The sequence below is a fragment of the Anolis carolinensis genome, unplaced genomic scaffold, assembly GCF_035594765.1.
Source record: "Anolis carolinensis isolate JA03-04 unplaced genomic scaffold, rAnoCar3.1.pri scaffold_7, whole genome shotgun sequence".
In the NCBI taxonomy this organism is placed as follows: Eukaryota; Metazoa; Chordata; class Lepidosauria; order Squamata; family Dactyloidae; genus Anolis; species Anolis carolinensis.
This window is the reverse complement of record NW_026943818.1, coordinates 10,963,071-10,990,100: the sequence shown is the minus strand read 5'-3', so window position 1 is coordinate 10,990,100 and position 27,030 is coordinate 10,963,071. Positions and strand designations below refer to the sequence as shown.

General features: G+C 38.9%; 1 protein-coding gene across 2 annotated transcripts in view; it reads left to right on the top strand.

Moving 5' to 3' along the window:
- pnpla7 (patatin like phospholipase domain containing 7) overlaps positions 1 to 26,088 on the top strand; it is a 126,036-nt gene extending 99,948 nt beyond the window's left edge. Inside the window, exons 29-35 of one of the 2 annotated variants that reach the window (XM_062959070.1) lie at positions 7,503 to 7,619; positions 16,049 to 16,197; positions 18,953 to 19,105; positions 19,194 to 19,304; positions 20,734 to 20,818; positions 22,670 to 22,773; positions 25,620 to 26,088. In XM_062959070.1, coding sequence (XP_062815140.1) covers positions 7,503 to 7,619; positions 16,049 to 16,197; positions 18,953 to 19,105; positions 19,194 to 19,304; positions 20,734 to 20,818; positions 22,670 to 22,773; positions 25,620 to 25,685 — 785 coding nt within the window. In that variant the 3' untranslated portion in view covers positions 25,686 to 26,088. Of the gene's footprint in view, positions 1 to 7,502; positions 7,620 to 16,048; positions 16,198 to 18,952; positions 19,106 to 19,193; positions 19,305 to 20,733; positions 20,819 to 22,669; positions 22,774 to 25,616 lie in introns of both variants that reach the window. The other variant, XM_062959069.1, reaches the window with a different exon arrangement.
- The last annotated feature ends 942 nt before the right edge of the window (positions 26,089 to 27,030 follow it).

The following is a 27,030-nucleotide window of genomic DNA, read 5'->3' as shown; positions in this document are numbered from 1 at the left end:
TATTTTCCTGTATTTATTATTATTACATGTATTATTTTACTCTATTACAGTAGAGTCTCACTTATCCAACACTCGCTTATCCAACATTCTGGATTATCCAACGCATTTTTGTAGTCAATGTTTTCAATACATCGTGATATTTTGGTGCTAAATTTGTAAATACAGTAATTACTACATAGCATTACTGCGTATTGAACTACTTTTTCTGTCAAATTTGTTGTATAACATGATGTTTTGGTGCTTAATTTGTAAAATCATAACCTAATTTGATGTTTAATAGGCTTTTCCTTAATCTCTCCTTATTATCCAAGATATTCGCTTATCCAACGTTCTGCCGGCCCATTTTACGTTGGATAAGCGAGACTCTACTGTATATGGAACATTTATTATTTTTCTCTATTATTATTGGTATTATTCCATTTATTATTTTTCTCTATTATTGTTGCTACTATTACATTTATTTTACTCTATTATTTTATTGTATGACACAGCAAACAAGGTAGATATGCTGGATTTCGTATAATACTCTATTATTATTATTATTATTAATACATTTATTATTTCACTCTGATCTTATTATTTTTATTATTATTGCATTTATTATTTTACTCTATTTATTATTACTTGTATTATTTTCCTGTATTTTTTATTATTATTATTACATGTATTATTTTACTCTATTATTATTAAAAGGATACATAAGCACATTTACATTGAAGAAGATGAGAGTAATGATTTGATCAGAGTTGGACAGTCTTAGTCTGGGATCCCTTCAAAAGGTTTTTAGAAGGAAAGACCATTTCAACGTGGGGGTTTCAAATTTGACTATTATAAATTTTAATTTTCACCACTCGTTTAACTTCCTTCTGTGAAAAAAAAAAAGGTCATGATGAAGAAAAAAAAAGAACTACAGTTCACAATTGCTGGTGGCTTGTGAACAGGTTGTGAAACAGTGAGCTTTTTGCTTTTGCTTTTTGGTGTATTTCTTTGCCAAGTACTTTGCATTTTTATATCGCCATTTGTTCAGATTTTTTTTCCTTTTTTATATAAATATGGACATTTTAGCTTTGTTTTTGGTTTTTGGTTTTTGGTTTTCTCTCTCTCCCTTTTTGATCCTTTTTAAATCTCAGTTTTCCCACTTTCTATACAATCAAATGTTCTCACTCTTTCAATGTTAATTTACTCTATCTTATAAGGTAAAACTTCAATAAATATATATACAGTAGAGTCTCACTTATCCAACACTCGCTTATCCAACGTTCTGGATTATCCAACGCATTTTTGTAGTCAATGTTTTCAATATATTGTGATATTTTGGTGCTAAATTCATAAATACAGTAATGACTACATAGCATTACTGCGTATTGAACTACTTTTTCTGCCAAATTTGTTGTATAACATGATGTTTTGGTGTTTCATTTGTAAAATCATAACCTAATTTGATATTTAATAAGCTTTTCATCAATGCCTCCTTATTATCCAACATATTCGCTTATCCAACATTCTGCTGGCCCGTTTATGTTGGATAAGTGAGACTCTACTGTATTAAAAAAAAAAGTTACACAAAAAAAGAGTTGGACAGTCTTATCTTAAATTTAAGCTTGATGTAAATATTCAAAAACATTTCACCTACTGATGCCTCAATTAATGTAATTTTATTGGTATCTATTTTTATTCCTGAAATTTACCACCCTCGGCTTATATTGGAGTCAATGTTTTCCCAGGTTTTTAGTGGTAAAATTAGGTGGCTTGGCTTATATTCGGGTCGGCTTATACTCGAGTATATACGGTATATAGATAAATAAATAAATGTAAACAAGGGCCGCAATTGGACCCCGGGCCGGATTTGGGATACCCTGTTTCCCCGAAAATAAGACATCCCCAAAAAATAAGACCTAGTAGAGATTTTGCTGAATTGCTAAATATAAGGCCTCCCCTGAAAGTAAGACCTAGCCAAGTTTTTGTTTGGAATTACGCCTGCCAAACAAAATACCAGAGCATGCAGGATTGGTAAATACCATAGATTGCTGTACATGAAAATAATGGAAGTAACAAGAAATTCTTGATAAGAGGGTTGTTGTATGTCTTTCGGGTTGTGTGGCCATGTTCCAGAAGCATTCTCTCCTGACGTTTCACCCACATCTATGGCAGGCATCCTCAGAGGTTGTGAGGTATGGAGAAAACTAAGCAAAGAGGTTAATATATATCTGTGGAAAGTCTAGGGTGAGAGAGGTCAGTGTGAATGTTGTGTAGTTAATCACTTTAATTAGCATTGAAAAGCTTATCTGCTGTCTTCTTCCTGCCTCTGGAGCATCCTTTGTTTAGAGTCGTTAACTGCCCTTGGTTGATTCATGTCTGGAAATCCTCTGTTTTCAGAGTATTGCTTTTTATTTACTGTTATGATTTTAGAGTTTTTTAATACTGGTAGCCAGATTTTGTTCATTTTCATGGTTTCTTCCTTTCTGTTGAAGTTGTCCACATGCTTGTGGATTTCAATGGCTGAATTCTTGAATTCTGAATTCTTGATAAGATTCACAGTTTGTCTGGTTATGCTGGTATGTGGTGATATCTACTGTACAGTATATAATAAATGTTCATTTCTTTTGTTCAACAATAAAAGTGAATTCTTCTTCATGAAAAATTAAGACATCCCCTGAAAATAAGACCTAGCACATCTTTGGGAGCAAAAATTAATATAAGACACTGTCTTATTTTCGGGGAAACACGGTATGCCTGATTTGGACAAACTGAACCCCCTTATAAGAGCTGGAAAAGCTAATACGGTTTTGACTTGCAATTCATGAATTAGGACTCTTCGGTTTCCCTTGTTCCCGGAGCCGTATTGCCTTAATCTTTCCTTTTTTTTTTTTTTTAGTCTTTTATTTATGCTTTTAACATGTACATAAAATGAGAAAACATAAGAAGAACATATTGGAAAAAGGGAAAAGAAGAAAAAAAAAGAAAAAGAAAAAAAAGAAAATAAGACGAGCAAGACCCATTACCACTTCCAGCTCCTCTGCATTGTATTATAAATCAACCTTAGAACATTTGTTATTTTTGGCGTACCGTTCTATGTAACCTGAAGTCTAAGAAATCCTGTGTCATCTCAGTTCTGTATTGCTTCCTGACAAATATTGACTAAATTTGTTCCAGTCCGTCCCTTCCCTTGGCGAGATGTTCTGTGATACTTTCTGTGTTAATAAATCCATATTTTTGATGTCGATTAGCTTCAGTATCCATTTCTCTATTGTAGGAATTTCTTGCGTTTTCCATACTTTGGCAATGCATATCCTGGCCGCTGTTACCATGTATGTAAAAAGTTTTTCCGTGTTGGAGTCCATATGAAAGTCAACCATGCCTAATAGAAAATAATCTGGTTTTGTGTTAAGTTTAATTTGCAATATTTTCTCGATTTCTTTCCTTATTTCCCGCCAGAACTTTTTTATTTTTTTACATCTCCACCACATATGCATGAAGTCTCCATTGTGTTTCTGGCATTTCCAGCACCTCCCGTCTCCTTTACCCTTGCTAAACTTTGCAAGTCTTTCTGGAGTGAGATACCATCTATAGAAAACCTTAAACCAGTTTTCCCTAATTTCAGTTGCATATGTAAGCTTTTGATTCTTTATCCATATCTTTTCCCAGTCTGAAAACATAATCGTATGGCCTAATTCTCGTGCCCATTTTGTCATTACCGTTTTTACCTGGTTATCTTCTGTATCCCATAACAGTAGTTGTTGATATAATGTTTTTATTATTTTTGTTTCTATTTTTAATATCCTGTCCCAGCATGTTTCCTTTAATTCAAAGCCTATTCTTCTGTCCTCTAGGAAAATACCTCTTATTTGCCAGTAGTTAAGCCATGTCAATGTGGGATCGATTTTTTTTATCTCTTCGTATATTTTAAGATTAACTTCTTGGTTTTCTATTCTTAATATTTGCCTGTAGGTCAACCAGGTTTCCCTTGGTAATTCTCTCATGTGCTCCGCTTCAAGGGGGGAGCACCACATTGGAACCTTTTTATAGAATCTTATTTTATACTTCTCCCAAGTTCCTATGAGTGCGGCTCTTAGGAAGTGGTTTTTAAAATTTCTTTCTTTTATGGGTTTCTCTCTACACAAATAGCTGTGCCACCCTTTCCTTAGATCCTGACCTTCCAGGGCTAATGTTTTCCTTTTGCCTTAATCTTTCCGATGAGACGCACGTTGTCACTTTCCGACGGCCCCTGTTTGTAAGATGCTCTTTCCAGAAACTTCGGGGCTAGTTTGTTTTCAAGGGGAAGGGAAAGAGGATCGATGCTCATCCAGGTCTGCGGCTCTTAGATCAGAGGAAATAATGATGCGGGCGACTCTCCGCCTTTGCCACTTTCCAGAGGGAGCGAGTCCAATCCATTTGGGCTGATTAAAACAACGCTGCATTTTAATGGTTATAAATTATCTCATCATGCGGCTCCGAAGAGAAATAATTGGATCGGTCTGAGAGAAGGAGTCAGAGTTGCTGGACGAAAAGTTTTCTCTCTGTGCCATTTGTTAGGAACACTGAGGTCCTGCTCTTAATAATAATAATAATAATAATAATAATAATAATAATAATAATAATAATAATGAATTCTATTAATATTTATTATTATTATTTTATTATGACACAGCAAACGAGATCTATATGCTGGATTTTGTATCACAAAATCACAAGTTGAACACTTCTCAAGTGTCTAGGACTGTGTGATTTATTATTATTATTATTGTTATTATTATTATTATTATTTTATTATGGCACAGTAAACAAGATAGATGTGCTGGATTTCGTATCAGAAAATCACAAGTCGAACACTTCTCAATCGTTTAGGACTGTTTGATGTATTTATTATTATTATTATTATTATTATTATTATTATTATTTTATTATGACACAGCAAACAAGATAGATATGCTGGATTTCATATCACAAAATCACAAGTCGAACACTTCCCAAGTGTCTAGGACTGTGTGATGTATTTTCGGATGATCCTTGCAGCCCAGGAGCAAGCCATCAGGACAAATGCAATTAAGGCCAAGATCGAAAAATCAGCTGATGACCCAAAATGAACTATGCAAGGAAACCGACGAAACCATGGATCATATCCTCAGCTGCTGTAAGAAAATTGCACAGACAGACTACAAACAGAGGCACAACTATGTGGCCCAAATGATTCATTGGAACTTATGCCTCAAGTACCACCTGCCAGCAGCAAAGAACTGGTGGGATCACAAACCTGCAAAAGTATTGGAAAATGAGCACGCAAAGATACTGTGGGACTTCCGAATCCAGACGGACAACACACCAGACATCACAGTTGTGGAAAAGAAAAAGGTTTGGATCATTGATGTTGCCATCCCAGGTGACAGTCGCATTGATGAAAAACAACAGGAAAAACTCAGCCGCTCTCAGGACCTCAAGATTGAACTGCAAAGACTCTGGCAGAAACCAGTGCAGGTGGTCCTGGTGGTGATGGGCACACTGGGTGCCGTGCCAAAAGATCTGCCAACTGCAAAAGGCCACCCTGCTGGGATCTGCATGCATCATCCGAAAATACATCACACAGTCCTAGACACTTGAGAAGTGTTCGACTTGTGATTTTGTGATATGAAATCCAGCATATCTATCTTGTTTGCTGTGTCTTCATGTCAATAATAATAATAATAATAATAATAATAATAATAATAATAATAATAATAATAATAATACATAGTCCTAAAAGCTTGGGAAGTGTTCGACTTGTGATTTTGTGATACGAAATCCAGCATATCTATCTTGTTTTCTGTGTCATAATAAAATAATAATAATAATAATAATAATAATAATAATAATAATAATAATACATAGTCCTAAACACTTGGAAAGTGTTTGACTTGTGATTTTGTGATACGAAATCCAGCATATAGATCTCGTTTGCTGTGTCTTTATGTCAATAATAATAATAATAATAATAATAATAATTACATCACACAGTCCTAAACACTTGGGAAGTTTTCAACTTGTGATTTTGTGATATGAAATCCAGCATATACATCTCGTTCGCTGTGTCCTACTATGTCTTTGTGTCAATAATAATAATAATAATAATAATAATAATAATAATAATAACTTTATTTTTGTTTCCCCGAAGGCACTCAGGGTGGCGCACGTGGAAGCCCAACAACATAGTTTAAATGTCACATATTAAAATTAAAATAACAGCCTCATAAAACAATATAGAACAAACAACAATATAACATGGTAAAAAAATAACCATCAACAACTGGCGACTTAAAATAGTAAACAGTTTCAGAGCCTCCAAAGAAAGAGCTTCCATTGGACTCAAGAGGCAGAGAGTTCCACTGTTGAACAGCTCTTACAGTCAGGAAGTTCTTCCCAATGTTCAGGTGGAATCTCCTTTCCTCATTCAATATCTATATATATAAAAGAGTGATGGCATCACGGCAGTGGACAAAACAACAAAAGTAAACACCCCACAACCTCGAAAATTGACAGCACAACCCCTCATCCATGCCTCTAGGTTGATACAACAAAAAGAAAAGAAAAATAAAGTCCTAATGAGAGGGAGAGGAATAATTGTTTTTATCCAATTGCTGCCAGTTAGAAGGCTAAGCTCCGCTCACTTGGTCTCCTAGCAACCCACTCAGCCCAGGGGACCCTTCACCTTAACTATCACCAATTCCTCAATACTTTATTTCCCATACCACTATACTTCGCCACAGCAACGCGTGGCCGGGCACAGCTAGTATATATATAGATGTAGAAGGGGCCTCATATTCAGTTCTAAGCAGATAATATAAGATTTATATAAGATTTATAATATAAGATTTAATATTTAATATTATAATATAATATTAAGATTTATAATATAAGATTATAAATATACAGTAGAGTCTCATTTATCCAACATAAACAGGCTGGCACCTTTACCCTTTACTTTAACTACCACCAATTCCTCACTACAGTAGAGTCTCACTTATCCAACACTCACTTATCCAACGTTCTGGATTATCCAACGCATTTTTGTAGTCAATGTTTTCAATATATCATGATATTTTGGTGCTAAATTCGTAAATATAGTAATTACTACATAGCATTAATTTGTAATGAACAACTTTTTCTGTCAAATTTGTTGCATAACATGATGTTTTGGTGCTTAATTTGTAAAATCATAACCTATTTTGATGTTAAATAGCCTTTTCCTTAATCTCTCCTTATTATCCAACATATTCACTTATCCAACGTTCTGCCGGCCCGTTTATGTTGGATAAATGAGACTCTACTGTACTTTATTTCCCATACCACCAGACTTCGCCACAGCAACGCGTGGCTGGGCACAGCTAGTATATATATATATATATTTATACATGGCTCTCATTTCTCCTTTCAGTATTCTCTTCTGCAGGATAGACAAACCCAGATCTTTAAGCCGCTCCTCACAGGGATTAATAGTCTCAAATGGGTCTCTATTTTTTATTTCCTTTCAGGATGCTTATGGCGGTACATCCGGGCCAGCATGTCCCTTTCCGGCTACTTGCCCCCGCTCTGCGACCCAAAGGACGGGCACCTCTTGATGGATGGCGGGTACATCAACAACCTGCCAGGTACTGTAGGAACGTGGTATCCCTCTCCTCCTCTCCCTTGTTTCCTATGTCAACTGAGCTTCTCGATAGGAGAAGATGCTGCCTCGTATGTGTCTCTCCTTGAGGCTTTTGAACAGAAACTGGATGACCTTCTGTTGGGAAGGCTTGGATCAGGGGTCCCCAAACTAAGGCCCGGGGGCCGGATGCGGCCCTCCAAGGTCATTTATCTGGCCCCCGCCCTCATTTATAATATAATATTTTTATATCAGCTTTAATAATATAATATATTGTATATAAATATGATATTGATAATAATTTTATCATTTTATACAATATAATACTAATAATAATACCATATAATAATATTATTTATCTATCTATATATATAAAAGAGTGTTGGCATCACGGCAGCGGACAAAACAACAAAACTCGAACACCCCACAACCTCGAAAATTGACAGCACAACCCCTCATCCATGCCTCTAGGTTGATACAACAAAAAGAAAAGAAAAAGAAAGTCCTAATTACAGGGAGAGGAATAATAGTTTTTATCCAATTGCTGCCAGTTAGAAGGCTAAGCTCCTCCAACTTGGTCTCCTAGCAACCCAATAAAAAATAATAAAAAACACTAAAATTAATACAATAAAATACTATAATAACAGAAAATAACTAAAAAGAATACAAGAAAATAATAAAATATAATACATAAAAAATATAACTTACAGTAAAATTAATTAAAAAAATGCAAATAACGTCAAATAAAAATTACACAACAATTTTTAACCAATACCACCACCACTTTGCCACAGCAACGCGTGGCCGGGCACAGCTAGTATGTTATATATTACATATAATATTACAGTATAGTGGTATAGTTCAATATAGTAATATATAATGCTAATATTGTGCTATGCTAATAATATAATATATTGTATGTACATACAGCTGTTCTGAGTTCCCTTCGGGGTGAGAAGGGTGGGATATAAATGTAGTCAATAAATGTAGTAAATGAATAAATAAATAAATAAATAAATAATTTTGGACTTAAAGTCTGAATTGACTTGAAGACACACAACAACAACAACAACAATCCTAATTAACCTGACTATCTCATTGGCCAGAAGCAGGCCCACACTTCCTATTGAAATCCTGATAGGTTTATGTTGGTTAAAATTATTTTCATTTTTAAATATTGTATTGGTCTTTCATTGTTATTGTTGTTGTTTTGCACTACTAATAACATATGTGCAGTGTGCATAGGAATTTGTTCGGTTTTTTTTCTTTTTCAAATGATAATTTGGCCCCTCAACAGTCTGAAGGATTGTGGACCGGCCCTCTGCTTTAAAAGTTTGAGGACCCCTGGCTTGGATTGTGCATCCCAGCATGGCAGAATAGATTTGGATTGGATGGATCTTGGATATCTCCTGACAGATGGCCATCCAGCCATAATAATAATAATAATAATAATAATAATAATAATAATAATAATAATAATAATAATAATAATAATAATAATAATAATAATAAAAAGAGTTGGAAGAGACCACGTGGGACATCTAGTCCAACCCCCTGTCATGCAGAAAAGGCACAATCAAAGCACCCCTGACAGATGGCCATCCAGCCATGATCATAATAATAATAATTTTGCTGTGTCATAATAAAATAATAATAATAATAGTAGTAGTAGTAGTAGTAATAGAAGAGTTGGAAGAGACCACATGGGACATCTAGTCCAACCTCCTGTCATGCGGAAAAGGCACAATCAAAGCACCCCTGACAGATGGCCATCCAGCCATGATCATAATAATAATAATTTTGCTGTGTCATAATAAAATAATAATAATAATAGTAGTAGTAGTAGTAGTAGTAGAAGAGTTGGAAGAGACCACATGGGACATCTAGTCCAACCTCCTGTCATGCAGAAAAAGCACAATCAAAGCACCCCTGACAGATGGCCATCCAGCCATGATCATAATAATAATAATTTTGCTGTGTCATAATAAAATAATAATAATAATAGTAGTAGTAGTAGTAGTAGTAGTAGTAGAAGAGTTGGAAGAGACCACATGGGACATCTAGTCCAACCTCCTGTCATGCAGAAAAAGCACAATCAAAGCACCCCTGACAGATAGCCATCCAGCCATAATCATAATAATACAGTAGTAGTAGTAGTAGTAGTAGTAATAATAATAATAATAATAATAATAATAATAATAATAATAATAATAATAATAAATAGTAGTAATAGAAGAGTTGGAAGAGACCACATGGGCCAACTAGTCCAACCCCATGCCATGCAGAAAAAGCACAATCAAAGCACACCTGACAGATGGTCATCCAGCCATCATAATAATAATAATAATAATAATAATAATAATAATAATAATAATAATAATAGAATAGGAGTTGGAAGAGACCATGTGGGCTATGTAGTCCAACCCCATGCCATGCAGAAAAAGCACAATCACAGCACCCCTGACAGATGGCCATCCAGCCATAGTAGTAATAATAATAATAATAATAATAATAATAATAATAATAATAATAATAATAATAATACAAAAGGCCACCCTGCTGGGATCTGCACGCATCATCCGAAAATACATCACACAGTCATAGAATCATAGAATCATAGAATCATAGAATAGTAGAGTTGGAAGAGACCTCAAGGGCCATCTAGTCCAACCCCCCGCTAAGAAGCAGGAAATCGCATTCAAAGCACCCCCGACAGATGGCCATCCAGCCTCTGCTTAAAAGCCTCCAAAGAAGGAGCCTCCACCACAGTCCGGGGGAGAGAGTTCCACTGCCGAACAGCCCTCACAGTGAGGAAGTTCTTCCTGATGTTCAGGTGGAATCTCCTTTCCTGTAGTTTGAAGCCATTGTTCCGTGTCCTAGTCTGCAGGGCAGCAGAAAATAAGCTTGCTCCCTCCTCCCTATGACTTCCCCTCACATATTTGTACATGGCTATCATGTCTCCTCTCAGCCTTCTCTTCTGCAGGCTAAACATGCCCAGCTCTTTAAGCCTCTCCTCATAGGGCTTGTTCTCCAGACCCTTAATCATTTTAGTTGCCCTCCTCTGGACGCTTTCCAGCTTGTCAGCATCTCCCTTCATCTGCGGTGCCCAAAACTGGACACAGTATTCCAGGTGTGGTCTGACCAAGGCAAAATAGAGGGGAGCAGGACTTCCCTGGATCTAGACGTTATTCCCCTATTGATGCAGGCCAAAATCCCATTGGCTTTTTTAGCTGCCGCGTCACATTGTAGGCTCATGTTTAACTTGTTGTCCACAAGGACTCCAAGATCTTTTTCGCACACACTGCTGTCAAGCCAGGCGTCCCCCATTCTGTATCTTTGATTTCCATTTTTTCTGCCGAAGTGAAGTATCTTGCATTTGTCCCTGTTGAACTTCATTTTGTTAGTTTCGGCCCATCTCTCTAGTCTGTCAAGATCGTTTTGAATTCTGCTCCTGTCTTCTGGAGTGTTGGCTCTCCCTCCGAGTTTGGTGTCATCTGCAAACTTGATGATCGTGCCTTCTAACCCTTCGTCTAAGTCGTTAATAAAGATGTTGAACAGAACCGGGCCCAGGACGGAGCCCTGCGGCACTCCACTTGTCACTTCTTTCCATGATGAAGACGACGCATTGGTGAGCACCCTTTGGGTTCGTTCGCTTAGCCAATTACAGATCCACCTAACCGTAGTTTTGTCTAGCCCACATTTTACTAGTTTGTTTGCCAGAAGGTCGTGGGGGACTTTGTCGAAGGCCTTACTGAAATCTAGATATGCTACATCCACGGCATTCCCTGTATCGACCCAACTCGTAACTCTATCGAAAAAAGAGATCAGATGAGTCTGGCATGACTTGTTTTTGGTAAATCCGTGTTGACTATTAGCAATGACCGCATTTGTTTCTAAGTGTTTGCAGACCACTTCCTTAATGATCTTTTCCAGAATCTTGCCTGGTATTGATGTGAGGCTGACCGGACGGTAATTGTTTGGGTCGTTCTTTTTTCCCTTCTTGAAGATAGGGACCACATTCGCCCTCCTCCAATCTGCTGGGACTTCTCCTGTTCTCCAAGAACTCTCGAAGATGATTGCCAGTGGTTCTGAAATAACTTCCGCTAGTTCCTTCAATACTCTTGGATGTAGCTGATCTGGCCCTGGGGACTTGAATTCGTTTAGAGTGGCCAGGTGTTCCTGGACAACTTGTTTCCCTATTTGGGGTTGGATTTCCCCCAATCCTTCGTCCATTCCATGTTGCTGAGGTTGAAGATGGCTTTCTTTTTGTGAGAAGACCGAGGCAAAGAAGGCATTAAGCAGTTCTGCCTTTTCCCTATCCCCTGTCACCATCACCCCATCTACTCCTTGCAGTGGCCCTATCGCCTCCTTTTTCTTCCTTTTTCTACCAACATAAGCAAAAAAACCTTTTTTGTTGTTTTTTATGTCCCTGGCAAGCCTGAGCTCATTTTGCGCTTTAGCCTTGCGAACCTTTTCCCTACAGGAGTTGGCTATACGTTTGAATTCTTCTTTGGTGATTTCTCCCCTTTTCCACTTCTTGTGCATGTCACTTTTGAGCTTTAGCTCAGTTAGAAGTTCTTGGACATCCATTCTGGCTTCTTTGCACTTGTCTTATTTTTCTTCTTTGTTGGCACTGTTTGCATTTGCGCCTTGAGTATTTCACTTTTGAAAAACTCCCATCCATCCTTAACTCCCTTGTTTTTTAATATCGGCGTCCATGGAATGCCGCTCAGTAATTCCTTCATTTTTTGGAAGTCAGCTCTCTTAAAGTCCAGAATGCGTGTTTGACTTGTCTTAGTTTCAGCATTCCTTTGTATTGCAAACTGCAGGAGCACATGGTCACTTGCCCCTAAGGATCCAACCACTTCAACTGTATTGATCAGGTCTTCCACATTTGTTAAGATTAGATCAAGAGTTGCTGATCCCCTTGTTGCCTCTTCTACCTTCTGGACCATAAAATTATCTGCAAGGCAAGTGAGGAATTTGTTGGACTTTGTACTCTTGGCTGAGTTTGTTTTCCAGCAGATATCGGGATAATTGAAATCGCCCATGACTACTATATCTCTTCTTTGTGCCTGTTTGGTCAGCTGTTGACAGAAGGCTTCATCAAGTCCTTCATCCTGACTCGGAGGTCTGTAGTAGACACCCACGACAAGATCTTTTTGAGTCCCGGTTCCCTTGATTCTTATCCAGATGCTTTCAAGCTGGTTTCCCGGATTACAGTCTTGCATTTCTTCTGCAACGTAACTGTTTTTGACATATAAAGCTACTCCCCCTCCTCTCCCCTTTGTTCTATTTCTGTGAAAGAGGTTATAGCCCTCAATGGTTAAATTCCAGTGATGGGAGTCATCCCACCAGGTTTCAGTGATGCCTATGACATCGTATGTGTGGTGCTGTGCTAGGAGTTGGAGTTCGTCTTGCTTATTTCCCATGCTCTGAGCATTAGTGTAAAGACATGTAAGCCCCTGTGACCTCCCCTCGAACTGTTTATTTGGGATTATTGTGCTCTCTGTACTTGGTCCTTGCTGTGTTTGTGCAGCCCTCCGTTTAGCCTTACGGCGGTTCCCTGTGGTCGTGGGTAATATAGTGTTCGCCAGGCTGTTGTTCCCCTCCCCCAGTGGATTTAGTTTAAAGTGCGCCTGATGAGGTTTGTGAGTCTGTGTGCAAAAAGATGTTTTCCTACTTGTGTGAGATGCACCCCATCGCTTGCCAGTAGTCCATCCTCTTGGAAGAGTAGACCATGGTCAAGGAAGCCAAAATGCTCCTCTTGACACCATTTTCTGAGCCAGTTATTGACCTGTACTATTTTTCCGGCCCTTGTAGAGCCATGTCCTACAACGGGGAGGAGGGATGAAAAGATCACATGTACATTATACAGTTTTAGCTTTGTTCCCAGAGCTCGAAAATCATTTGTGATCTTTTGAAAAGTATGCCTAGCGGTGTCATTGGTACCTACATGAATCAACATAAGGTGGGGAGGGTGATGGGGCTTTAGGAGCCTGCTGAGCCTCTGAGTGATATGGTGTATTTTTGCCCCCGGGAGGCAGCATGTTTCTCGAGCCATCCCATCCGGTCTGGAAATGATGGCTTCCGTTCCTCTAAGGAGGGAGTCACCTACTACCAAGACCTGTTTCCTTTGAGGATTGACAGGGTCCCTTTTGTGCAAGACAGTGTGTATGTCCCCTGAAGAGTGTTCCTGTTGAAGTGAATCATGTAGGTGTAAAGTGTTGTCCTCCTCCTCAACATCCCCAGTGCATTCATCAATGACAATCCATTGAGATACATCCGAGAGCCCATTACTCTCCCAAGGATGTTCCTGTTGCTCCTGGTCTATGATTGGGGATGGAGCATTTGCATGATTACATAAGTGTGACTGTGGTGATGCACTGTCCCCGTCAGGGCTATCCCCTGCGCATTGATCCAGGATGGTCCACTGAGTGGTATCTAAGAAACTGTGGTCCTCCACAAGATGTGTTTCCTGATTGTATGTTAATGATGTAAGAATTTCAAATCTGTTGTGTAAATGCAGCTGAGCAGAGGAGTTCTGCGGAGGCTGCCTGGTCCTGCGTCTCCTTCTATGGGTGACCTCCTTCCAAGCCTGAGGGTTGTCTACCTTTGAGTTGATCTCCCCATAAGGTTCCTGATCATGGTCTTGGTGGTGTTGGTGTGATGCAGGCTGCTGATCTACAGCAGCGTGTTGTGCAGTGTCCAAGAAGAGCTCGAGTGCCTGAATGTCCTTAAGGGTCTTGATACGGTGCTCGAGCTGTTGGATCCTCTGCTCCATCAGAGTCATCTGTTTGCATTTGGAGCAGATGTAGTTGTCTAGTTTTTGTGTGAAAAAGCGGAACATGCCACAGCTGGTGCATGTGATGGGAATGTTTTGCTTTTGTTGCATCTCTTGGTGAGCGTGGTGGCCAAGTGGGATCTTTGTACAGTTAAGTAATATGCACGCACTTTATGTGCAGACTGCAACAAACCACGTCTTTGTGTATTTGTTTATGTTGCTTTGTTTCTTGTATGTACTGCAAAGGATAGTTAGTAAAGGTGCCTTTTTCTGCGAGAACCAACTGCCCTTCTGGGATCAGGCTCTGGCAGAAACTCACACTGGCAAATAAAGCTTTCCCAGAAACTCAATTAACAGGGGACAATGCCTGCTGTCAATCAACTTAAGTACCTGGCTCTCTTTCAACACAACAGTCACACAACAGTTAGACTTTGACCACAGGAGCCAAGCCCAAACTCAGTTTAAAATCTTAGCCAAATCTTAGCCAAATCCTACCTGAAGCCAGGGAGCAAAAATGTCCTCCTGCTTCCTCTGCTTCTGCGAGAACCAACAGTCCTAGACACTTGGGAAGTGTTCGACTTGTGGTTTTGTGAAACGAAATCCAGCATGTCTATCTTGTTTGCTGTGTCATACAACATCGTTGTGTCAATAATAATAATAGAATAAGAGTTGGAAGAGACCACATGGGCCATCTAGTCCAACCTCCTGCCATACAGAAAAAGCACAATCAAAGCACCCCTGACAGATGGCCATCTAGCTGTAATAATAATAATAATAATAATAATAATAATAATAATAATAATAACAACAACAACAGTAATAATACAGTAGAGTCTCACTTATCCAACGTAAACGGGCCGACAGTACGTTGGATAAGCGAATATGTTGGATAATAAGGAGAGATTAAGAAAAAGCCTATTAAACATCAAAATAGATTATGATTTTACAAATTAAGCACCAAAATATCATGTTATACAACAAATTTGACAGAAAAAGTAATTCATTACACATTAATGCTATGTAGTAATTACTGTATTTACAAATTTAGCACCAAAATTTCACAATGTATTGAAAACATTGACTACAAAAATGTGTTGGATAATCCAGAACGTTGGATAAGTGAGTGTTGGATAAGTGAGACTCTACTGTATTACCCGCCTCTCCTTCCAACTCCCACTCCAGCACCCTGACTTGCAATGAACTCGTGCAACAGTGCCAGATTGCACAGCTTTCCAATGCAAACTTAAACATATGCAGGCCTTGTAAACATTGCTGAGAATCTCTCGTCCCACTCGGTGCTTTTTGTTGTCACGAAGCTATTTGCTGCGCTTCTTATTGCTCTTCTTCCTCGCTTCCCTCCCCAAAGGACCCTGAGTCACTCTTGCTCTGCAAAGGGCCATTTTTATTATAATCGGGCCAACAAAAAAAAAAAAACCAAAAACCACAGCAACTTTGGTTTTAAAAAGTAAATTACAGGAATGGGGAAGAGTCCATAAATCACCCTCGTTCTGCTGAGAGGGGAAGAAATTTCAGAGAGAGCAGTTTTGGAAGGCGAAGCCGTAGAAGACAAAAGTCCAGGGATCCGACCCAAATGTATTACTTCATGGGAGTGGAAACATTATGAGCCTGGCTTTCTCTTCTCGTCCTGACAGCCGACGTTGCGAGGTCCATGGGGGCCAAAGTGGTCATCGCCATTGATGTGGGCAGCCGCGACGAGACCAACCTCACCAACTATGGGGACGCCCTCTCCGGATGGTGGTTGTTATGGAAGCGGTGGAACCCCTTGGTGGAGAAAGTCAAGGTATCCCGCAGGTTGATTGGATGACTAATGTCTTTTGTGGCCAAATTTGGTGTGATTTGGTCCAGTGGTTTTGTTGTTTACTCCATGGGAATTATGCACATTATATTTATCTATCTATATATATAAAAGAGTGATGCATCAGGGCAGCGGACAAAACAACAAAACTACACATCCCGGAAACACTAAACTTGGCAGCACAACCCCTCATCCATGCCTCTACGTTCATACAACAAAAAGAAAAGAAAAAGAAAGTCCTAATTAGAGGGAGAGGAATAATTGTTTTTATCCAATTGCTGCCAGTTCAAAGGCTAAGCTCCGCCCACTTTGTCTCCTACCGTGTTTCCCCGAAAATAAGACAGTGTCTTATATTAATTTTGGCTCCCAAAGATGTGCTAGGTCTTATTTTCAGGGGATGTCTTATTTTTCCATGAAGAAGAATTCACATTTATTGTTGAACAAAAAAAAAAAGAACATTTATTATATACTGTAAAGTAGTTGTCATCACAAACCAGCATAACCACAGAAACTGTGAATCCTATCAAGAATTTCTTGTTCCTACCATTATTTCCATGAACAACTGGTATGTACATTTACCAATCCTGCATGCTATGGTGTTCTGTTTGGCGGGTGCTGGGCATGCTTCCAAACAGAAACTTTGCTAGGTCTTACTTTCAAGGGTAGGCCTTATATTTAGCATTTAAGCAAAACTTCTACTAGGTCTTATTTTTCGAGGATGTCTTATTTTCAGGGAAACAGGGTAGCAACCCACTCAGCCCAGGGGACAGGCAGAGTTAGGCCTCACTTAGGCCTCTTCCACACTGCCTATAAAATACAGATTATCTGATTTTAACTGGATTATATAGCAATGTAGACTCAAGGCCCTTCCACACAGCTATATAACCCATTTATAATCTTATATTATTTATTTATTTATTTATTTATTTATTTATTTCAATTATTTATACTCCGCCCTTCTCACCCGAGGGGACTCAGGGCGGCTTACAAGTGGCAATTGATGCCGTTACACTGATATACAATAAACTAAAACGATTAAAACAGTTAAAACAGTCATAAAATACAATATACAAAGTTTAAAACAATGCAAAGTGCTTTTATCTGCTTTGAACTGGATTATCTTGACTCCACACTGCCATATAATCCACTTCAGTGTGCAGTCAGACACAACTGGACTTAATATCAGGAGAAAACCTTTACCCTTTACCTTAACTACCACCAATTCCTCAATACTTTATTTCTCATACCACTAGACTTCGCCACAGCGACACGTGGCTGGGCACAGCTAGTTTATATATATATTATATCATTCTATTATTATTCTATTATTATTATTTTAGTATATTATCATATTATTACCATTATATTATTATTATATTCATTATTCATGACTACGTTGAAACTAGAATAGAGAGAAATCAGCGTGGAAACTGCAAGAGGTACCATAGATTGTTGTACATGGAAATAATGGTAGTAAATAGTTTTTGATTTATTAAATATAGTTATATATTATAATTATACATTTTTGTTATTTAAACTATACAAATTGCAAAATTATGTTGTTGTTTTTTCTCAAAGTGACACACCACACAAGTCATGCTAGGTTTTTTGGCGAATTTTGACACACCAAGCGCAAAAGGTTGCCTATCATTGGAGTCTCTTGAGTTTCCTCCCAAACGTACAATCATAGAGTTGCAAGAGACCTGGTGGGCCATCCAGTCCAACCCCATTCGGCCAAGAAGCAGTAAAATCGCATTCAAAACACCCCCGATAGATGGCCATCCAGCCTCTGTTTCCAAGCCTCCAAAGAAGGAGCCTCGGCCACACCCTGGGGCAGGGAGTTCCACTGCTGAACAGTTCTTTCTCACGCTGAGGAAGTTCTTCCTCATGTTCATGTGGAATCTCCTTCCCTGTACCCTGTTTCCCCGAAAATAAGTCATCCCCAGAAAATAAAACCTACCCTGTTTCCCCTAAAATAAGACATCCCTAGAAAATAAGACCTGGTAGAGGTTTTGCTGAATTGCTAAATATAAGGCCTTCCCCGAAAGTAAGCCCTAGCAAAGTTTTTGTTTGGAAGCATTTATTTATTTATTTATTTTATTTCAAATATTTCTATCCCGCCCTTCTCACCCGGAGGGACTCAGGGCGGCGTACAATTGGCAACAATTCGATGCCGATACATCATTAAAAACAACAACATATAAAAAATACAACCAATTCAATACAGTATAAAATATAAAACATAAAACGTGTTTAAAATCTATTAAGCATGCCCATCGAACAGAACACCAGAACATGCAGAGTCAGTAAATGTACGTACCATAGAGTGTTGTACATGGAAATATTGGAAGTAACAAGAAATTCTTGATAGGATTCCACCTGAACATCAGGAGATTCCACCTGAACATCAGGAAGAACTTCCTCACAGTGAGAAGGGCTGTTCGACAGTGGAACTCTCTGCCATGGACTGTGGTGGAGGCTCCTTCTTTGGAGGCTTTTAAGCAGAGGCTGGATGGCCATCTGTCGGGGGTGCTTTGAATGCGATTTCCTGCTTCTTGGCAGAATGGGGTTGGACTGGATGGCCCATGTGGTCTCTTCCAACTCTACGATTCTATGATTCTTCTGCAGGCTAAACATGCCCAGCTCTTTAAGCCGCTCCTCATAGGGCTTGTTCTCCAGACCCTTCATCCAAACACATTTCTCTGCCGTTCACACCAGTGCTGCTTCCTCCTTTGGGCAGGTCCTGAACATGGCGGAGATCCAGACCCGGCTGGCCTACGTCTGCTGCGTCCGGCAGTTGGAGATGGTCAAGAACAGCGACTACTGCGAGTACATCCGGCCGCCCATCGACCGCTACGGCACCCTGGACTTTGGGAAGTTTGATGAAATCTGTGTGAGTGGGAATGGACACCTGCCTTGGAGGGGACTTACTCTTTGTAACTCTGCCACTGTTCCTGAACATGTCCTTCTTTCTCTTTCAGGAAGTGGGATATCAACACGGAAAGACCGTGTTCAACGTCTGGTGCCGGAGCGGCGTCCTGGACAAGATGCTGAAGGACAGGCAGGAGCTCTGTAAATCCAAAACCTCATCTGTGAGTATCTCATTTTCTCATGTAATACATACTCGGTTCTCTGTAACTGTTCAGGAAATTCTGTCGGGAAGTAGCAGCCTGTAATGAAAGGACCAAGGCATTGACATCTCCGGCCCATCCTCTGTTCAAATATCAGCCAGCATTCCAACACCTTAAATCAAGAAACATCTTCCTAAGAGAAACTCTTAGGAACACCTCAGCAAGCAAGAGTCCAAAAGTGGCAGGCTAAAACCCAGAACCTCAATCAGTGGCTGAGACCGGATGAGAAACTCCCCCCTGGGCATACAGAAGACTGGGCAACTTGGAAGGCGTTGAACAGACTGTGCTCTGGGACCACAAGATGCAGAGTCAATCTTAAGAAATGGGCTACAAAGTGGAGAAGAGCAAACCACAGACCTCTGATTACAATGCGTCCTGAGCCCTGGCACATGCACAGTGGAGGACCTTCTCACAGCGACACCGAAGGCATTCCAAGTGGCCAGCTTCTGGTCGAAAGAAATCCAGTATAATGTCAAGTTTTTAACTTTGTGTTTTTAAATACATTATAACTGTATCCTCAGTTTGCATCTGACATGATAGATAGATAAATAGATAGATAGATAGATAGATAGATAGATAGATAGATAGATAGATAGATAGATAGATAGATAGATAGCCAGATAGCTAGATAAATAGATAGAGAGATAGATAGATAGATAGATAAATAGAGAGATAGGTAGATAGATAGATAGATAGATAGATAGATAGATAGATAGATAGATAGATAGATAGATAGATAAATAGAGAGATAGGTAGATAGATAGAGAGAGAGAGAGAGAGAGAGAGAGAGAGAGAGAGAGAGAGATAGATAGAGGGATGGATGGATGGATGGATGGATAGATAGATAGATAGATAGATAGATAGATAGATAGATAGATAGATAGATAGATAGATAGATAGATAGATGGAGGGATGGATGGATGGATGGATAGATAGATAGATAGATAGATAGATAGATAGATAGATAGATAGATAGATAGATAGATAGATAGAGATAGGTAGGTAGGTAGGTAGATAGAGAGAGAGAGAGGTAGGTAGGTAGGTAGGTAGATAGAGAGATGGATGGATGGATGGATAGATAGATAGATAGATAGATAGATAGATAGATAGATAGATAGATAGATAGAGATAGGTAGGTAGGTAGGTAGATAGAGAGAGATAGGTAGGTAGATAGGTAGGTAGATAGAGAGATAGGTAGATAGATAGGTAGATAGATAGATAGATAGATAATCTGTGTTAGTTTGTGCAAGCTCTCAGCCCTTGTGCTTCATTCCCACCCCTTGAAGGTTACCTTTGTGTATCGCTCCCAACTTGAGTCTTTGGAGTAAATGTAGCGTTCATAAAACCCAATGATGCCACTGGGCCCCCTTCTCTTTTTGTTCTCCTGCAGCCCATGACCTGCCCCACAACCTCCTTCACAGACTTAGCCGAAATCGTCTCCCGGATTGAACCAGTCAAGCCCGTTGTTGTGGACGGTAAGTAGTGGGAAGGTGGCGGCACAGCTTCCACCTTTGTTCCTTAAGCATTCCTCGGCAGTTCTCACCCAAGAGTTCGGTCTCCTTGGGGTGCATCTTCAGCATCTTGTCAGTGTGGATTCGGAAGTCCCACAGTATCTTTGCGTGCTCATTCTCCAATACTTTTGCAGGTTTGTGATCCCACCAGTTCTTTGCTGCTGGCAGGTGGTACTTGAGGCATAAGTTCCAATGAATCCTTTGGGCCACATAGTTGTGCCTCTGTTTGTAGTCTGTCTGTGCGATTTTCTTACAGCAGCTGAGGAGATGATCAATGGTTTCATCGGTTTCCTTGCACAGTCTGCATTTTGGGTCATCAGCTGATTTTTCGATCTTGGCCTGAATTGCCTTTGTCCTGATGTCTTGCTCCTGGGCTGCAAGGATCAGGCCTTCTGTCTCCTTCTTCAGGGTCCCATTCGTGAGCCAGAGCCAGGTCTTCTCCTTCTCAGCTTTTCCTTCAATTTTGTCAAGGAACTTTCCATGCAGTGTTTTGTTGTGCCAGCTGTCAGCTCTAGTTTGTAGTGTGGTTTTCTTGTACTGATTCTGCTCTAGTTTGTAGTGCGGTTTTCTTGTACTGGTTTTTTGTCTGCTGTGCTTTGAGGAGTTTCTGATTTTTGACTTCAATCAAAGCAGGCTCTTGACTTTGCTTTACATATTCTGCCAGGGCATCTTCTTCTTCTTCTTCTTCTTCTTCTTCTTCTTCTTATTATTATTATTATTATTATTATTATTATTATTATTATTATCAACACAACGACGTTGTATGGCACAGCAAACAAGATAGACATGCTGGATTTCGTTTCGCAAAACCACAAGTCGAACACTTCCCAAGTGTCTAGGACTGTGTGATGTATTTTCGGATGATGTGTGCAGATCCCAGTAGGGTGGCCTTTTGCAGTTGGCAGATGGTGATTTTGTCAATGTCTATTGTTTCCAAATGCCGGCTGAGATCTTTTGGCACAGCACCCAGTGTGCCCATCACCACCGGGACCACCTGTACTGGTTTCTGCCAGAGTCTTTGAAGTTCAATCTTGAGGTCCTGATAGCGGCTGAGTTTTTCCTGTTGTTTTTCGTCAATGCGACTGTCACCTGGGATGGCAACATCAATGATCCAAACCTTGTTCTTTTCCACAACTGTGATGTCTGGTGTGTTGTGTTCCAGAACTTTGTCAGTCTGGATTCGGAAGTCCTACAGTATCTTTGCATGTTCATTTTCCAAGACTTTTGCAGGTTTGTGATCCCACCAGTTCTTTGCTGCTGGGAGGCATAAGTTCCAATGGATCATTTGGGCCACATAGTTGTGCCTCTGTTTGTATTATTATTATTATTATTATTATTATTATTATTATTATTATTATGATTATTATTATCTAGTCCAATAAAAACAGAAAGAACCTGCTATATAGACTTAGTATTAGTGTCCAGTGAAAAGGAACTTGGCTTAAATGTTTTAAGGTTGTCCGTGAGTCTCTGTCGACTGAAAGGTGATGATCCCAGTGACTTGAATTCAAGCACAACAGAACCAAGGTTGACTCTTTGTATAGGACAGAGTCCAGAGCCCTTCTTGTTGTGGGCTCTCGTCCATTTTGGGGATGACTTTGGAGGACATTCAAATGGCAGTCTGGAAGATCGGATGGATCCGTCAGCAGTTTGAGAGCCCAGCTCCAAGGCAGGCTGGTTGATCCTTGCCAAAAGTAGGCGGAAGAGGTTCTACCTTTGATTAAAACACAGTAGATCTATCAGGGATGTGTCAAAAGTGTTGAACTCTCCGGTGTTTATGTCTTGTAACGGACTTTCTTCCTCGACCTTTCCCAGATGAATCTGACTATCAGACGGAGTACGAGGAGGAGCTCCTCGGCAGCCATAAAGACGACTATGCGGATTTTCTGAGCAACCAGACGGGAGAGGACTCCGACTCTGTAAGAACTCTCTCGAATCTGGGAAAGACGTGGTCGTGGAGCATTGTCTGCCAAGAAAGCCCCTTAAAACATTTATCCATTGGTTTATTCCCTCGTAAACGAGTCCTCGTTTGCAAATGTGGAAGGTTGTTTTGTTTTGTTTTCATGTCAGGAGCGACTTGAGAAACTGCAAGTTGCTTCTGGTGTGAGAGAATTGGCCGTCTACTAATAAGTATCCACTAATGGAGTAATAACAATGTGTTAGATATCATTAAACAATGTATTATGTGCAATAAATGAATATACCGTATATACAGTAGAGTCTCACTTATCCAGCACTCGCTTATCCAACGTTCTGGATTATCCAACACATTTTTGTAGTCAATGTTTCCAATATATCTTGATATTTTGGTGCGAAATTCATAAATACAGTAATTACTACGTAGCATTACTGCCAATTGAACTACTTTTTCTGCCAGATTTGTTGTATAACATGATGTTTTGGTGCTTAATTTGTAAAATCATAACCTAATTTGATGTTTAATAGACTTCTCCTTATTCTCTCATTATCCAATATATTCACTTATCCAACGTTCTGCCGGCCCGTTTATGTTGGATAAGTGAGACTCTACTGTACTTGAATATAAGCCGACCCGAATATAAGCCGAGGCATCTAATTTTACCACAAAAAAACTGGGAAATCATTGACTCCAGTATAAGCCGAGGGTGGGAAATTTCAGAAATAAAAATAGATACCAAAAAATTACATTAATTGAGACATCATTAGGTTAAATCTTTCTGAATATTTACATCAAGCTCTAATTTAAGATAAGACAGTCTAACTCTGATCCAATCATTATTCTCATCTTCTTCAATGTAAATGTGCTTATGTATCCATTTAATAATAATAGAGTAAAATAATACATGTAATAATAATAGAGTAAAATAATAAATGTAATAATACCAATAATAATAGAGAAAAATAATAAATGTACCATATATTCTCGAGTATAAGCTGACCCAAATATAAGCCAACCAGGATCCTCACCCAAGTATAAGCCAAGGGGGGCTTTTTTAGTCCTAAAAAAAGGGCTGAAAAACTAGGCTTATACTTGAGTATATACAGTAAATGTCAGATAAATGGTTACAAATCACAATCAAACTGGTACATTCATAGTATGATGAATGGTAGTTGCATTCACAATGGACTTTCTTGATTATTTTCTTGATTCTTCATAAAAGATGAGTAGATCCACAATCGGTTTTGACTACGTATAGTCTTTATCTGGTGGTAGGGCCTGCAAGTATTGGGTAATATTAATAGAATTGTACAGTGTTTTTTGGCCTAGTAAAATTGGCAACTATTGATACATACTACTTACTTTTGTTATTTAGTACAAACAATTCAAGAATGTAGTCAATGAACTAAAAAAACCTGTAAAAAAACCTAAATATTTATTAATTTATAATAATTTATAAATATATAATATTTTGTATATACAAATAATATTGATAATATTATAATGGAATACAGTATTATACTACTAATAATACAATATAATAATATTAATTATATATTATATATTAAATGTAATATTACTGATAATAGTACAGTAATATATACTATTGTATATAGTACAATGTACAGTAGAGTCTCACTTATCCAACATAAACGGGCCAGCAGAACGTTGGATAAGCGAATATGTTGGATAATAAGGAGGGATTAGAAAAAGCCTATTAAACATCAAATTAGGTTATGATTTTACAAATTAAGCACCAAAACATCATGTTATACAACAAATTTGACAGAAAAAGTAGTTCAATATGCAGTAATGCTTTGTAGTAATTACTGTATTTACGAATTTAGCACAAAAATATCACGATGTATTGAAAACATTGACTACAAAAATGGGTTGGATAATCCAGAACGTTGGATAAGCGAGTGTTGGATAAGTGAGACTCTACTGTATTATATTGTATTACAATATAATATTATGAATATTATAGTATATACAATATGTTATAATTATTATATATTATTGTAAATTATATTGTGTATGTGTATATATATAAAACTAGCATAGCATACTAGTTATATATATATATACACACACACACACATACATACTATATAATATACATTATACATACATATATAATATACATACTATACAATATTTATACAGGCTTTCGAATAACAGTGTTAATTATTATCATGTACGCTGGAACTCAATCAACAGACCCAGTCTTTTGAACTGTACAAGCCTATCTGTATTTTATAATGTGTTTTATGAATAGTGATGTAAATTAATAATAATTTTTTAACTGATTTATATTGCACTGTATAATTTTTATACAGTAGAGTTTCGCTTATCCAAGCCTCGCTTATCCAAGCTTCTGGATTATCCAAGCCATTTTTGTAGTCAATGTTTTCAATATATCGTGATATTTTGGTGAGACTCTACTGTATATGTATTCTTTGTAAGCCACCCTGAGTCCTCTGTTGGGTGAGAAGGGCGGGATATAAATATTGTAATAAATAAATAAATAAATAAATAAATAAATTATAGAATTGGCCGTCTGCAAGGACGTTGCCCAGGGGACATTGCCCGGATGTTTTGACGTTTTGACCATCCATGTGGGAGGCTTCTCTCGTGTCCCCCCATGGAGCTGGAGCTGATAGAGGGAGCTCATCCACTCTCTCCCCGGGCTGGATTTGAACTGGCAAACTTCAAGTCATCAGTCCTGCCGGCACAAGGGTTTAATGCCCTGCGTCACCAGGGGCTCGACGTAAAAAGTTGAATGTATTCTGATGCTCAAGGCCCGTCTCTGACCAAAATTTCTGTCTCTTTTCTCGCTCCCAGCAGGATCCAGAGGTCCGGCTCCGGAAGCATGCCGCCGCCAACAACCGGGACAGTGAGCCAACGGCATGACGGAGCCGCACAAAAGTGCTTTGGGACTCTGAAATGCGCCTTTTTGCATCCCTGCCATTACAATCGTCCCTGGTCTCGAGACGCAACGGTGTCTTTTCCTTTCTTATCGCCTCGAGCCAGGCTTGGCAAGAAGAAGCAAGCGAGTCGGGACAAGGTGGTCTCGTACAAGCCATTTTTGTTTGGTTGGTGGTTTTTTGGAGGCCTTTTTGTGGCTCCCTGAACCTCCCAGGGGTCAAAAATATTCCCTAGCGGGCACGGAGAAAACACCTCTATGAATTCACCCTTCTCCTGACCGTTATTCGGTCCAAAGAAGGCCTTTTCTTAACCCAGAAGTGACTTCTGGTTACTTGTTGTTAAAATGGCTTAGAAGGACTGAAAAACATGGCAAGATTTGCCCACCTAAGCACATTTTTAAAGCCTTTTTTTTTTGCAATGGGATGGAAGGATGAGGGCCCTCGAGATTTCTTAGGGTGCTAATATAACTGCAGGTATTTTTTAGGATTCTAATACATATCTCAGCTTTTCTTAGAATGCTAATATATTTCCCAGCTTTCCTTGGGGCACTAATATCTCTCTCAGCTTTTCTTAGAATGCTAATATATCTCCCAGCTTTCCTTGGGGCACTAATATATCTCTCAACTTTTCTTAGAATGCTAATATATTTCCCAGCTTTCCTTGGGGCACTAATATATATCTCAGCTTTTCTTAGGGTGCTAATACATCTCCAAACTTTCCTTGGGGTGTTAATACATCTCTCAGTTTTCCTTGGGGCACTAATACATCTCCAAACTTACCTTGGGGCACTAATATATCTCCCAGCTTTTCTTAGGGTGCTAATACATCTCCAAACTTACCTTGGGGCACTAATATATCTCCCAGCTTTTCTTAGGGTGCTAATACATCTCCAAACTTACCTTGGGGCACTAATATATCTCCCAGCTTTTCTTAGGGTGCTAATACATCTCCAAACTTTCCTTGGGGTGTTAATACATCTCCCAGTTTTCCTTGGGGTGTTAAAACATCTCCCAACTTTCCTTGGGGTGGTAATACATCTCTCGTGGGGTGCTCATACATGTTAATAGATCTCTCAGATTTTCTTAGGGTGCTATTATATCACCCAGCTTTCCTTGAGTTGCTAATATATCTCCCAGCTTTCTTAGGATGCTAATACACCTCCCAATTTTCCTTAGAATATTAATACATCTTTCAGCTTTTCTTGGGGTGCTAATACATTTCCCAGCTTTTCTTAGGGTGCTGATACATCTCCAAACTTTCCTTGGGGCACTAATATATCTCAGAGCTTTTTTTAGGGTGCTGATACATCTTTCAGCTTTCCTTGGAGTGT